At 36.7% G+C, this 15,074-nt stretch overlaps 1 protein-coding gene across 1 annotated transcript; it reads left to right on the forward strand.

The window, feature by feature from the left end:
* The first annotated feature begins 981 nt into the window (after positions 1-981).
* On the forward strand, positions 982-14,603 carry LOC147479708 (WAT1-related protein At5g64700-like). The gene is made up of 11 exons (XM_086578480.1): positions 982-1,093; positions 6,916-6,990; positions 8,534-8,604; positions 11,640-11,701; positions 12,035-12,178; positions 12,226-12,261; positions 13,156-13,341; positions 13,419-13,491; positions 13,617-13,775; positions 13,871-14,022; positions 14,249-14,603. The coding sequence occupies exons 1-11, from the start codon at positions 982-984 to the stop codon at positions 14,484-14,486; spliced, it is 1,308 nt and encodes a 435-aa protein (XP_086434606.1). The 3' UTR covers positions 14,487-14,603.
* The last annotated feature ends 471 nt before the right edge of the window (positions 14,604-15,074 follow it).

Consider the following 15,074-nt stretch of genomic DNA (forward strand, 5'->3'; position numbering starts at 1 on the left):
TTCTCATCGAGGCTGGTTTAGGAATTGAAATAAACTCGCAATAATAGACCAGTCAGATAAAAGCCTCGCGATAAAGTAGGTAGGGGATGTCGAAAGATAACATACCATTAAGGTTAAATACAGAATGTCACAAGGATGGAATTGCTATCGATTCAGATGATTCCCACCGTCCAGATACAATGATAGGGAATAATGGCCATCTGAAATCACTGTCTCGATTTTTTCTTATAATACCAGCGCGGTGCATTCGTCTTTTGGGATAAAAATAACCACTGGGTTCTTTGATATTATGTTTATTTTTCTCGATACGCTCAAGAAAGGTATAGTGTTTCTGGATATCAATGAGATGAATTCTTTTAAAGGGCTGAACATCGGATTCAAGATGAGAATTATAGAAGTTACAAATATACAACAATCTCCAGAAGTTGCCTGTGCCTTTCCTAGGAGAGATGGCCAGGATAGATAAGTCAGTTGTTCAGTCAGCAATCGAGGGAGACATTGGAACTCCTTTTTCATGACATGTTATGAGTGGATACATCCCCCATGATTATAAACCACCGAAGTTCTCTAAATTTAATGGCAAAAGAGATACGGTGTCTCATGTGCTCGGTTATCGTCACGCAATGGTGGGTCTTTCTAAGAAAGATCATTATTTATGTCGGTATTTTGCTTCAAGTTTGACAGACTCGACACTCATCTGGTACATGAAGCTTCCCAGGGGCAGCATTCACGAGTTTAAGGTGTTATCCATCAATTTCATTGCAAAATTCAGTTGTAACCGACCCTACTTTAAAACCGCTGATGCACTGTTTGACATGAAGATCCGAAAGGACGAGCGTATCATGGATTTCACCAAAATATTTAATGAGGTTCAATTGCATGTTGACAACGTCGATGAGACCCTCGCTATTTTGGCATTTAGAAGGATTAGATCCCACTTCTAGTCTATACATGTCTTTGAAGAAAAGGAAGCCTACGAACATGACAGAGTTGCAGGCTCAGATCGATAAGTATGCAGAACTGGAAGAAGACCAATTGGATAGGAAATCTTCCCATGAAATAGTGATAACTAGTGTCACCTCCGCTCTTGTTGGTAGGAGTTCTGCTAGTCATTATGATGATAGGAAGTCCGAGGAACCATAGTCGGAGCAAAAGTCATTCGATAAGAATTCTTATAATGATAAGTCCAAGAGACAGAAGACTGGTGACATGTTCGGAAGTAGTAAATTACCCCAACAGGATAGGGACTTTACCACTTTAACTCATCCTTATAAGGACATCTTTGAAGTTAACCAGGAACAAGATGTTCATGACAGATCCTTCAGCGATGAATCTCGATGCTAACATGTATTGTTTCCAAGTAATGTTACACTACTCTTAGCTTCTAAGAGACAAAATTTTCACAAATTTGGATTTGCTTCCACTATATTGGGGGCATGATCTATGCCAATCAATTCTCAATAAAAGTTAAATTTCTCTTTTCAAAGCATTGTTTCTTTTATAATTTTCTACTGGGATACTTTTTGGATGTTGGGTGAAAGGTCCCATATGTTGGCCAAAGTTGTATCAGAACCTTTCGAAAGTTTTCTCGGGATGATGAGTAAAAAATCTCATGTGTTGTTCCCCGTGTGATGGAGAAAGTTTAACTTAGCTTGGATTTTATCTTCCTAAGAGTAGTTCTAATGTCTTATGCTTATACGTGTCGGTTTATGCATTAGATACCAGATCACCTAAGGACTTTACAGGAAATAATACAGGGACACACCCTGCGTTCCTACAAAGCCTTATTTCTTAACAAAACTAAAGGTATTTATATGAATTGACACAAGGGCAAACTCTATTTTCCTACAAAACCTTGTTTTTATAACCTTCGCAATACGAATTTGTATAAAATATAATTTGACACTTTTGTCATTTTCCCTCAATGGTCGAATGTGCGACCATCGTCGGAGAGAAAAGTGGGGAATCTGTGTATACATATTTATGCAAATAAGGAGAAAAGAACACCACTTCCTAGCTAGTCTGGAACTTCACGTTCAGAACTTGTCCAAGTTCGAAACTCCACTTCCTAGCTAGTTAGGAACTCCATGTTCGGAACTCCACTTCCTAGCTAGTCATGAACTCCATGTTCGTAACTTGTCCAAGTTACGAATTTCACTTCCTAACTAGTCTGGAACTCTACGTTCAGAACTTGTCCAAGTTCGAACTCCACTTCCTCACTAGTTTTGAACTTGTACAAGTTCGGAACACCACCACTTCGTAGCTAGTTTGGAACTCCACGTTCGAAACATGTTGAAGTTCAGAATTCCACGTTCAGAACTTGTCCAAGTTAGTAACTTCACTTCCTATCTAGTCAGGAACTCCACGTTCAGAACTTTTCAAAGTACGAAACTCCACGTTCGAAACTTGTCCAAGTTCAGAACTACATTTCCTTGCTAGTCTGGAGCTCCACGTCCGGAACTTGTCAAAGTTCTTTTGGACTCTACTTCTCAGCTATTTCGGTACTTGTCTAAGTTTGGAATTCCACTTCCTAGCTAGTCAAGAACTCCACTTCTTTTATGGGAAGTCCAAGTTCGGTATTACTCTGTCAAGTAACAAACCCAAAACTGTTTTGTGGACTGAAGAATCTAGAACTACATTGTCAATAACTGAAGAATCCGGAACTGTATTGTAACTTGACATATCCAGAACTACCTCGACAAGTGATTGAAGAAATCAAAACGGATTGGCAAGGTCATCGAAATTGGTAGTGTGCAGTCAATTGGCAAAGTTGGAACTGGTTGACCTTGTGATTGGCCATAAAGTGATCGAGGACTCGGTTGCCAACGTCGGACACATTAGTGTTCAGCTTCGGAAGATGGTGAAATGACCATTAATGGTGAGCTTGAAGTTTTCTTTTACAATGAACTTTTGGGGTGCAAAAATCCAGCTTGTACAAGATTAAAATTCAAGTTTTGATTCAAAAATCAGCATGAGCAAACCCATAGTTCATGGTCATAAAGATTTGGGTGATGACAGCAAAAAACTTCAAACATCCCATTAATGGTGAACTTGAAAATATGTTCAATACTTCTTTCGACGAAGTCGGTGGGCATGAATGCGAAAATAATGATTCGAACTTCACAAATTCTTACCGGCAGCAAGAGAACTTGTATGTTACAATATACAAGAGTTATACTAAAAGAAAAAGAACAAGGCTTATGCCAGCAAATAGCACATAAGAAAGGAAGGGATTCCTTTACTTTTTCTCTCCTCACATGTCAATTCCGGATGAGTTAAACCCAAGTCCGGGCCATGGTGATAATTGGATTGGCATGTCTTGATGAGTTGATATCTATCCAAGTTCGGATCATTATTGGGTTTGGCAAAGTTGGCATGTCCGGATTTGATGAATTGAAGTTCATGTTCGGGTTGCAATTGCAAAGTTCAAGTATGGGTCATGTGACAAAAATTCAAGTCTTGGTCATGGTGGATTGGTAAGGTCCTAGATCTGCCAAGTCCGGGTTTAGTTCCTTGTACTCAACGAAGTTCAGCTCGGGATGAATGGTTTGGGATTAACAGCCTTTGAAATTTCAATTGCACATACCGTCGACATTTCAGCACCATAGCACGAAATATTATGGATATAGATTGGATTTTGGCGGTCGAGCGAACATTTTCGGATGAGTGATTATGGCTTGTACATAAATTTCGATGAGAAAATCGAGGCACATAGCTCACTAATTTTTTTTAGCAGCTTCATATGCAACATACATCAACAATTTTACTCTTTTTCCTTAAGGGTTTGAGTTACAACCCATGAAAAAAAAAATGGGCATCTGTGTGTACATATTTTAGCAAATAAATATGTGACACGTGACAACACCTTTTTAACGCTCGGGTATGGTCTTGGTGTGGATAGAAAGTACCAGAACACACTTCAAGTCCAAATCCTCTCACTTCCTAGGTTCGGAAGTGAGACAAGAAGAGGAGGTTCGAGGGCTTTGGAACTAGTTGGAGTAGTAGGTTCGTTTAACCAACTCCTAACTATAAACTCCAAATCCGGAACTCAACTACTAGGCTCGAGAGCAAGTTCATAGGCTTTGGAACTAATTGGAGTAGTAGGTTCGTATAACTAACTCCTAACTATGAACTCCAAATCCAGAGCTCAATGATAAGCACCCAAAACTGTAATATTAAACCCCGAGAGACATAGCATTTTGGTCAATTATGTGTTTAATAATCATGTAATAATTATATTTTCGTACTTTTGCAGAATTTCGCAATTAAAATAAATATAGTGATAAAACATGCATCGAAGTACAGGAATACGGGAATATTTGAAGTTTCCCACTCAACCCCCGTGAAGCCCAACAAAGCCTGACTAGAGCCGAAGTTTCCAAAATAACAAAACCAATGCAGAACGGGTCCACATATAAAGAAGCAACAAACTTCCGAAGCTCAAATCGGATAAATCTAGATGCCGACGTTGGCTAGTGAAGCTGCCAAGTACAGGAATACGGAATTATTTGAAGTTTCCCACTCAACCCCCGTGAAGCCCAACAAAGCCTGACTAGAGCCGAAGTTTCCAAAATAACAAAACCAGTGCAGAGCGGGTCCACATATAAAGAAGCAACAAACTTCCGAAGCTCAAATCGGATAAATCTAGATGCTGACGTTGGCTAGTGAACCTGCCAAGTACAGGAATACGGGAATATTTGGAGTTTCCCACTCAACCCCCGTGAAGCCCAACAAAGCCCCGACTAGAGCCGAAGTTTCCAAAAGAACAAAACCAAAGGTCAGAGGCGGGTCCACATATAAAGAAGCGAAGAAACTTCCGGCTCAAATCGGATAAATTTAGATGCCGACGTTGGCTAGTGAAGCTGCCATAGCGACCGGCGACGAACTTCACTCAAATGAAGGACAAAAGCCGAAAATGCCAAAATCGGGCGCGACCAACTGGACACACTAGGTGGATCCACTCTGCAAGCCCGAAGGCATGATGAGTCAAGGCATAGGCAGGTGGCAAAGGATGGTTTCAATTTGATACCACCGCAAGAGAGAAGACGCACCAATTCAAACCAAGTGGTTTGAATTTGATTGACATGAAACTAAAAACAAAACTTTAAATCGAAGAAAAGACAAAAATTAAAACAGTTAAAACAAAGTTTTGTTTCGAACCATTCAATTAGCATAAAACCAAAATCTAAAACATTCACGGATAGCACTCCTGTATCAGCCTATATATATGAGGGGGTCGCCTTCATTATTACCCCTTCAGCATATTAATGCTTTAGCTTCCGCTTAGTTAGATTTTCTTCTTCAGTACTTACATTCTGCCATTTCCATTTCAAAGAAATTAAATATCGTAAGTTATTTTACCCTTAATAATGATCATTTCTTTTCTAGTTTAATTTACGTCCCGCATTTATTTACTTAATGTATACAAGTTTTTATTATTCCTTCTATGATGATGAGCTAATCCCTCCCCTCGGGGAGGATTATCTTCTTCGTCGCGAAAATCGGATTGACTCGTTAATATTCTAGAATCACTACTTAGGAATTAGGCATAGAATTGACATCCGGTCCCCAAAATGATCGAGACTGCATACAAAGTTGAATTTCTTTGATGCTCCAGGGGACGGGTCTGTAAAGGCGACTGTCTCTCTCTAGTGTCGAACTGACTCTCCAATTCGTCCGGTGATGTGAAATCGAGCCAGAGCTGAAATAATATATCGAGAGATGAGGTATTATTGAAACTCCTTATGCTAGTGAAATGCGACCTAGAGATGTGGGCATGCGCTAGGGATCAATACTCGACGTCGTCTCCAAAAACGAGACAAAGTAGAGATATAGTGATTTGGTAATATAAACTGTTAAAAAATGATTCTTGCATGAGCATGATTAACTCTCTCCCTGTTTCTCTATTTTTGTTTACCTACATTTAATCGCCGTAGTAATTTACATTATTTGCATTACCGTTAATTTAATTAAAACCAACTAAAAAGAAACCTAAAAATCCTACTCACTAAAAGTTGTAATTCCAGTTGTGAACCTATCCGAGCCCTAAGGTTTGGACGATCCCTTACTCGACCTATCCTACCAAACCCACGTGAGTAAGGTAACTTGACTAAAACGTACGACTATACGGACGTTGGAATTTGGACTTTGGACTTGGGTCCTTGGACTTCGGACTTTGGACTGTGGACCTCGGACTTAAGAAAACAAGTAATTGAAAACCAATAAACGTGAATAAATAAGTGTTTTATCACTCAACTACTAGGCTCGGAGCTCTAACTACTACTCCGAACCTAAACATGTTTTTTGTTGTTTAAGTCAATAAAGGCGACCTATTTGACTTGGGAAACATGGGGCTTCTAGAAGAGTCAAGATGAGACTTAACAAGAGACGGTCTCCTAGTTAAACACTAATTGGGAAACCTCATCTATTCTTATAAATAGAATAGTTGAACTACACTTTGAATTTGATTCCTATACACAAGATACGCAGGCACCATTAGAGAACGTGGTTCAACTCATCATCTTCTAAATCTCTTCTTCTTCTTGATCCAATACTTCTCATTGTTCTTTGATCATCAACAAAATACTTGTGTTTCTAAATTAAGAAAAATCATCACACAGGTATATAATGGTAATTGTTAGTGGGTAGTTTATTTTAGAATCGAAATGGAACATGATTCTTCGGAGGGAGCAAACCACCAAAGATAGTACACAACCATATCTAATAACATTACATTGCCCTTGAAACTGTGTATGTGATGGTAACCGATGTACCATTTTGTGATATGCAACCTGGACCTACAGAATACTATTAGGTCTTACAATCAACTCAACAATGTCTAAATTTAACATCCACGCAATGTTAGCATTTAATATATATTGTGTAAGTCTGATTTTGTCTTTATTGGTTATGCAGGTAGTCGCGCTGCCCCGGATGTAAACATGTTGAACTCGGTGCATGAAGATAGTGCGAAGAGGGACATGCATGAAGGTAGCAAGTTTCATTTGTGTTATTTGGTTTATATCTCAATAATATTACACCCTCACATCCGTGTTATCTTTTGGTAGCATGTTGACATTAACAGTGTTTGTAGATACATGAATGGGTTTGTTTGTAAAATTTGAAGCACTTTAATTTGTATATTTGACATAAGTCCTTAATCTTCATGTACTTTGGTCATCAAAAATCATCCACTAAAACAATGTACTTTGGTGAAAACATGAGGATTAGGAGACAACTCTGTGACGGCACAATATTCTTAAAAAATGTTGAAAAATAGAGAGGGAACAGAGATAATACTTTTTCTTGCGTATTAAATGTGAACTTCTCATGTATACACCAACTTAAGTTTTCTTGTATTCTTACGAGGTATGACCATGCTATGTGAAAAAGCCAAAGAGGGGTAGCTCGCTAGCATTTCTCTATTATTATATTATATTAACTAATTTGTCATAGTAATTTTATTGTGCGTAATTTCGAATATTTAACTTATAAATTTGTTCCATATGTACATTAAATAACGAATTTATGTGTAGGCAACAATCATAGAGGTGGTGCGAGGATGAATGTGATCGAGGATAAATGTAAAGGGATTACCTTTGTTGTCATTGCATTATTGTACTTGTGCTCAATACTAATATTTGATGTTAAATAATGTCAGAACCATAATGGAACATCGTATATTCCTAGGGAGGACTCTATCACCAAAAAGTAGTTAAGAAACGTTGTATCAAATAACTTTTTCCGCCCTTCATACAAGGTGATGGTTAACGATATATTATTAGCACCATTTTCTTCTTGTCATGATATGCAACCATTCCCATTAGACATTGTGCTAAATTAATAATTAATAATATAGACAAAAGATTGTTCAAATTTTTATTAAAGGTGCATTGAATCACATATACGTTCTGAAATCATAGTCATAGCATTTAATATATACATGATTTGTGTGCTTATAGATCTTCCTATGAAGAAACGGTTTATAAAAGGCCAAGCATCTCGAAGCTGTCATGTTAAATCTCCCATCTTTGAGACAACAGTCGGGCTTTGTAATCAAAGTTAAAGTTCACCTTGTTGTACTCCACAAACTCCAGCTCCTTTTGTGGCTCAGGTTCATAGCAAACTGGATTGTGTAATAGGTAAGTCGACTATATATTGATCACGTTTATCTTATCATTCACCTTTTCCTGTGTCATATTGTTATGTAAAGTAATTTTTCACTGTGTGTTTTTATTTTTGTTAATTCATATTTAGATGGCCCAATGAAAAAGAAACCAAAGAAAGACCTGCAGAAAGAAACAATTAATGCGGTTAAAGTAGCTCTCCCCAACAAGATTTGCCTTCGCCCATGAGCGGGTCAAGTTTCTGATGGCGTTACTCCAGGTAATTTTTTGTCTAAAAAACCCTATATAAATCATCCTAAATGACTATTATCTTTAGTACTAACTACTTAGGGCTATTATATGCTACATCAAACTTCCTGGGCATTCATATTGGTAGATTTCTTGACGTGTATTCCAAATCCATGCAGAATTGATTATACCTGACAACAACATCATTGTTGAGTACCGCCGTTTTGGACGTACTTACAATTGGAAACAGGTTAGAAAACCAGGGGTAAATGGAGCTTATGAGGGAACATAATCAGGTGAACTATAGTGGAACACAATAGGTTATGAGGGTTTTAACCCTTTTTTGTCAATTTATGATTTTTCTATTTCTCATGTGTAAGAATTGACACTACCAAAGTTGAAGTGCTTGTAGAATTGTATGCATTCATCTGTTACTCTAGCATAACAGACTTTGAAAACTCCTTAATCTACCATACCTAGCTGCCTTATGGTTTGTTGGTAGTTTGGTTTGATTGGCTTCGTTCGTTTTCTATTTTAATATTTTTTTCAGTAGATCGATCAAAGGCCTAACATACATAGCTTCTATAGTCGTAAAGTTGATATGCAATTATTTAGAGATTTATCATGGGCATCGGTATGTACCAAGATCTGAAGCGCAAGAACAACTACTGCAACAACAACTAATATCTCCAATGCAAGAGCCATCTAATGTGGACAAACAATCGACCGTCCGTCTACCGCGAAACAAGAGATTATCTGAGTCAAATACCACAAAGAGGCGAACTTGCAAAAAACTGAGACCCATGTTGTGGAAGATGCACAAAATAGCAGGCTCAAATGTCAGAGTAACCAGGTGGAACAAGAATATGCAAGGGACATTTGATGTAGGCACCCAAATTGTTGATGAGTATGTAGATTAGATGTAATATATGTTCTATTGCACGAGTACTGACACGTTGATGTAATGGTGTGATGGAAGTTGTTGTTAATGGTGTGATGGAAGTTGTCATTGTAGGAGCTATGTTTTCGACAATATACTAAATTTTGTCATCCTATTAGCATCAACTGGCTTCATGTCTATGCCCATGTAAATATGTAATGGTTGGTACATGTTCATGTAAACGATGTGTATTGTGCTTCTAGCCTTTGATGTAGGGGATGGACTTGTAACAAGGTTTGACTGAATACTTCACTATAGTAAAAGCCTCTATCAGCTAATGATTTGCCATGAATTGGATATAACCAAGACATGGCCCATTTGCTTGAGAATCTACGGGTCTGGCTAATTAATATGCTAATTAAAGAGACACTAATTAAATGCAAGTGCTAACTTAAATAATTACACCTATTTAAAGTATTGCACCCGGCCCATACATTACTACTACACTAGTGAGTAAAATTTATGGCTTACTGTATTGCTATTTATATCCCGAATCTATTCCATATCATAGTTTACAAAATAATGGGATCAAAGTTGACCGAATTAAGAAAACCCCTACCAAGTTGAGATTTTAAAGTTGTACTTTCCCATATTCGGATTTTGTGCTATTGCTTGATCCCAAACCTCATTGCTAGTTATGATCTTCTGTTCTACATAACTACATTCAAACCCTTGTTGTATAGTTACACTAGCAATATTGCGTATTATCTATATGAATATTATATTTATCACTCATCTAAATTTACTTGTTAAAGTAAGCAAGTAAACTACCTTCACAGGTAAAGGATTGTCTGTGCTATGAGTTTCTCTTCTCGATAGTGATCTAAGGTATGTATGTAGAAATTCCTCTTACTCAATAGTGGCTAAGGCAAGAAAGTATGATTAATGATCTTTTACTAATCCTAGTGTCTTTTTCATCTCTAATCTCATCCATACTTCAAGAAAAAGTTTAACCTACCTGCTAATAATTAGTATAATTAGAAAGTGCTCTCCTTAATTTCACAAAGAATTGAGTGGTTTTTGTATCCACTTTTTGATAGATGCATTTATATCATTTTTTTTAAATGTGGGTCGTATACAAATGTGGACTTAAGTCATAAGCCCATTTGGTAATCGGTAATACGAACTAAATTGACGCATACAATCCAATTTTATCGCTTAGGACCATAGTGCACTTCTTAGGGCTATAGTACATCTTAGACATAGCCCATAATAAAGTCTGTTAACCCATTTAATTGTGGTTGAGTTAAATTTTTTAATGAAAATGTGTCCTTGGTCAGAGTATTATTTATTAATAATTTTTTGTTGATGTATAAACTTGCACTTATTAGACTTTTGACACATCAGTAGATTTAAATAGTAAGTTAAAATGTTAAACATTACTACTTTGAAAATAAGACACATTGTAAACACTAGCTTGTCTATGAGCTTTCAAATGGGCTATGTTATTTTGGTTTGGTCTCTGCTTATTTTCAATTTCGTTTTTTTGGTTTATTTCGTTTCTTTCATTTGTCATTGGAAGACCACGTGAACTGAGATTTAACTGTTCAAACACAAAAAAAGAGGAAGTTCTGACGACTGAAGTTTGTTTCGGTGAAAGTGTGGAAGTTCTTCCCTCATCGTTCCTTACGCCTCCAACCACAAACTCATTTCCCCTAAACTCATAGTTCTCTGCTCTCTTGGTTTCATATTCATTGTAGTCTTACTTATCTACTACCGTAGATGCCATGGATGGGTAAGTTGTTTTAGTCAAATATTGTTTTAGTCCAATTGCTTAAGATACTTAAGAGACAAAATAGGCTGAGTTGTACATGTGCATGTGTTGGAGACTTGGGTGTTCTCTTTCTCCTAATTTCTGTTTTGGCTAAATTGAATATTTTATGTTTGATTTGACAGGTTTAGTAGTAAACCTGCATCATGAGTAATACGTCAGAGTATGGATTGGGAGACAAATGTGTGGCTGTTGCAAACACATAAATGGATAACAAAGTCTAAAAAATTCAAGCATATATGTTGGCTTCGAGCTAGTCATGGATATTGTTAAGAAATACCAACTATTGTTTTGTTAGTTTTAAAAAGTTGGTGTTAGTTTTTTTGTTTTTGGAGGGCACTTTTTTATGTTTTGAATTGTAATGTGTCTTGATACTTTGCAAGTTTGTGTGTTTCAGTTAGTTAAAAATTATTTTCTAGCTTATGGTGATCACAGTGTAATGTTTCCTATCCTTTTTCTCTCTTAGTAGTAATCAGGAATATGTCGGGAGCAATTTTTTTTTATGTTGAAAATGTAATATCACTTTAGAAACTTTTGTTGCAAGTTTTTAGGATTGCATGTTTTATTTTGTCAGTTGAACAAAGAATTGTCTAATTGCTATACTTGTATTAGCCCTTTGGCCTATGCATTTGAGTGGTAAGTACTTTTGCTTTCCACTCAAAGTGCTTTATAATCTACCTTGCTTAGGGACTCAATGTTCAAAGACCTTGAAAATCCAAAGCTGCAAATTCTTCAATAAATTTTGAAATAGTACCTTGAAATTAAGAATAGATCGATCAGCCTAACTAACATCAGTAGCAGCAGCTGTACAACACAACACTTTTCAAATGGTTAAGAACGCTACAGAAATGATCGCATAACTTCTTCAGAGCTCGAGGAGTGTTGTGCTAATGGTATTTTAAACTTTTAATTGACATCAAGGATCGCATGTTCTTTTGCATTTTCTTATAAAGTGATAATGCACTGCAGGAAAACACGCCCTCCACTTCCATTTACAACTATAATGAAGATCTTTGTTCTTGCATCACTCGGAAGCACTCTCAATCTGAATCTTTACTATGCTGGACTAAAGTACACATCTCCAACTGTTGCAACTGCCTTGACTAATGTAACGTACTCCTGGTCTCACATTCTTAATCGCAGTTTCACTCCGGTAATAGTCCATCATTATCATTTTACATCTTTAATAGCTTATCGTGCTGGTGGTAGTCTACACATACAAAAACATAAAACATAAGTAGTACTTCCAGTCTTCCACCTTTCCCCAGAAATCCACGTTACCTATACCTACTACAAAATGCTGACGGATATATTTTTGGTTAGAAAAATGGATTTGCATAAATCCATTGAGATATAAATGAGTAATTTGTCTCCCAAGTTACCCCAAATGGGTTTCTCTTGAAACAGTACGTAAAGTGAGAAAAAGCTTTTCGAAATGGTGCACTAGTTCGAAACAGTGCATTATGCCAAAAAGGTGCGACCTTTCGAAATGTGCACTGGTTCAAAATAGTGCATCATGCCAAAAATGTGTGACCTTTTCAAAATAGGCACTAGTTCGAAATAGTGATTTATGCTGAAATAGTGTGTTTTTTCGAAACATGTGACTTTTCAAAGAGTTGTTTACTTTTTTTCAAGAGTCACTATGTTGTTTCGAATAGGCACCACTCACCTATAAATAGTGGATGAATTTGGAGAGAAAGATACACCATATCACACAGAGTTGTGATCTTTCTCTTCTTCCTCTGTTCTTAGTTAAATACTATGTTGTGTTTGCGCCGAGTCTATAGAATTAAAGTGTTAGCTTTCTATAGAAGGAAATCCGTTCTATCTTGGGAGATAGTTTCCCATCAACCTTCAAGCACCGTGAGGGGGGAAAATCTGTCTTAAGGACATAGTGAATCTTCACTAGGCTCGGATTTAATCATTGGTAAATTAAGTTCATTAGTTGAACTAAAAGGCTTGTTTGTTTGTTGAACTAAAGGTTTGTTCATGATATATTTGTTATATCAATTTGATTTTCTTGTTTACTTAACAATAAATATATTTTTGGAATAAATTTCCTACATTTTTTTTCCTTTCCTCTTATTCAGGATGGAGAAAGTTATGCTTCGGAGTATTAAAGGTCAAGCAAAGATTATAGGTGCTCTTGTTTGTGTTGGAGGAGCACTAATATTTACATTTTCGAAAGGAGATTACCTTCTCAGAGACTTTAACCAGAGGCTGTTGATCAACATCAACAATACAAAAGGTTCACTCGGGTCAAGGCACCATGCACCATGAATCCTATTGATACTTCAATTTTACATTCTTGTTGGGATTACTTATTTTATTCTTGTGGGGATTATATCAATACCAATGATTGGATCAAGGGGTCAGCTCTTGTTTTGGCTAGCAATGCTGCGTGGAGTGCATGGTTTATTCTTCAGGTCTTTTCCAAAACCTTGATTTTGGATGATCCCTATTGAAGTACATCAATTTTACATTCATCAAAATTGTTGTTTAATTGATAAATACTTCTTTTATTCTTTCTTTTGTTCACGCACATCCACAGGCACTGATCTGCAAGGATTATCCAGCCAATCTGTCGCTGAACACTTTGATTTGTTTCTTTGCATCATTGCAATCTACTGTTCTTGGATTTATACTTGACAGGCAAGCAACCTCATGGAAATTGGGTTGGAATGTTCAACTCTTCACCATTGTGTACTGTGTAAATTTATTTTAACTCATTGATGCCAGAAGTTATACTAACGAAGAGGAAATATCATATACAGAACGATGAAAGACTTAAAATTTTCATGACAGGGACTTGTGAATTCTGCTCTAGTGTACTTCCTACAGACATGGTGTCTCAATGAGAAGGGACAAGTTTTTGCAGCCATGTTTTCTCCATTACTACTTATCATTATTGCCATATTCTCTGCAATTGCCTTTGCAGAGCGGCTACACGTAGGCAGGTAAGCCGCAAACTACAGAGTGCTCATTGTCTAGTATGGTTGCTCTGGATTCCATATATCAGTAATTATTTGTTTTAGTTGTATCCTTGGACTTTCTAGTGCATTTTTTATCTACATTTCAATCCTTACACGACTCCTTTTACTCATAGCATATCTTACTAAGTTACCTTGCATTTTGGCTTAGCTTTTTGTCCTTGATGAGATTTCTAACTTATACTTTTCGCAGTTTCATTGGTTCAGTCATCATAATTTTTGGCCTGTACTGTGTCTTGTGGGGCAAGAGCGAGGATGGTTCTGTAGAAAAGGAGCCAGAGAGCAAAGAAAGTTCTTTAAATACACAAAAATTAGAAATAATATTAGATTGTGAACTTGCAATTGAGCATAAAACAAGTGAAGAAAAGGATCGTCCAGCTTTACTATCCAGTGGATCATTATCCAAACAGTCCTTGTTCTCGAAAATGTAAATAAGTACAGACCAAATTCTCCAAAGGAATTGCTAGAATATAGTCTAAGAATTTCATATTTAATGACGTATACCAAATCATAAACCATCTACTCCATAAATTTTGAGATTCTAAAATTGAAGAAATAAAAAAAACGCGAAATTAGGCAGAATGGTGTTTATATGGGTCAAATTAGTAGGTATGTGTATCATTACTGGTTTGTAATTTAATTTTGGCTAGGGAAGAAAACCAAACCAAATTATGAGAACTGCACAATTCCGACTGTTGGGTTGGAATGCATGGAAACTTCGGACGCCTTAATTAACGTCGTTTCTACCACAAACGTCGCGCACATTTATCTGTAAATCTTCTCTCTTTAAATGAAAAAGTCCATCCCGTAAATAAAAAAAACTCAAATCAACTCACTCATAAAAAAAACCTCACGGCATATTTCATTTTCATTTCGGGAAAACATAAAAAAGAGGTTCATGCTCTTTTTCATTTCCACTCCACTTTTATTTCCCAAAAAAAAAAAAAACAAAACAATACGATAATGGAGATTTGCTCAGATTTGCTCATGCTCTTTTTCATTTCCACTCCACTTTTAGT

The sequence above is a fragment of the Coptis chinensis genome, chromosome 8, assembly GCF_015680905.1.
Source record: "Coptis chinensis isolate HL-2020 chromosome 8, ASM1568090v1, whole genome shotgun sequence".
Lineage (NCBI taxonomy): Eukaryota > Viridiplantae > Streptophyta > Magnoliopsida > Ranunculales > Ranunculaceae > Coptis > Coptis chinensis.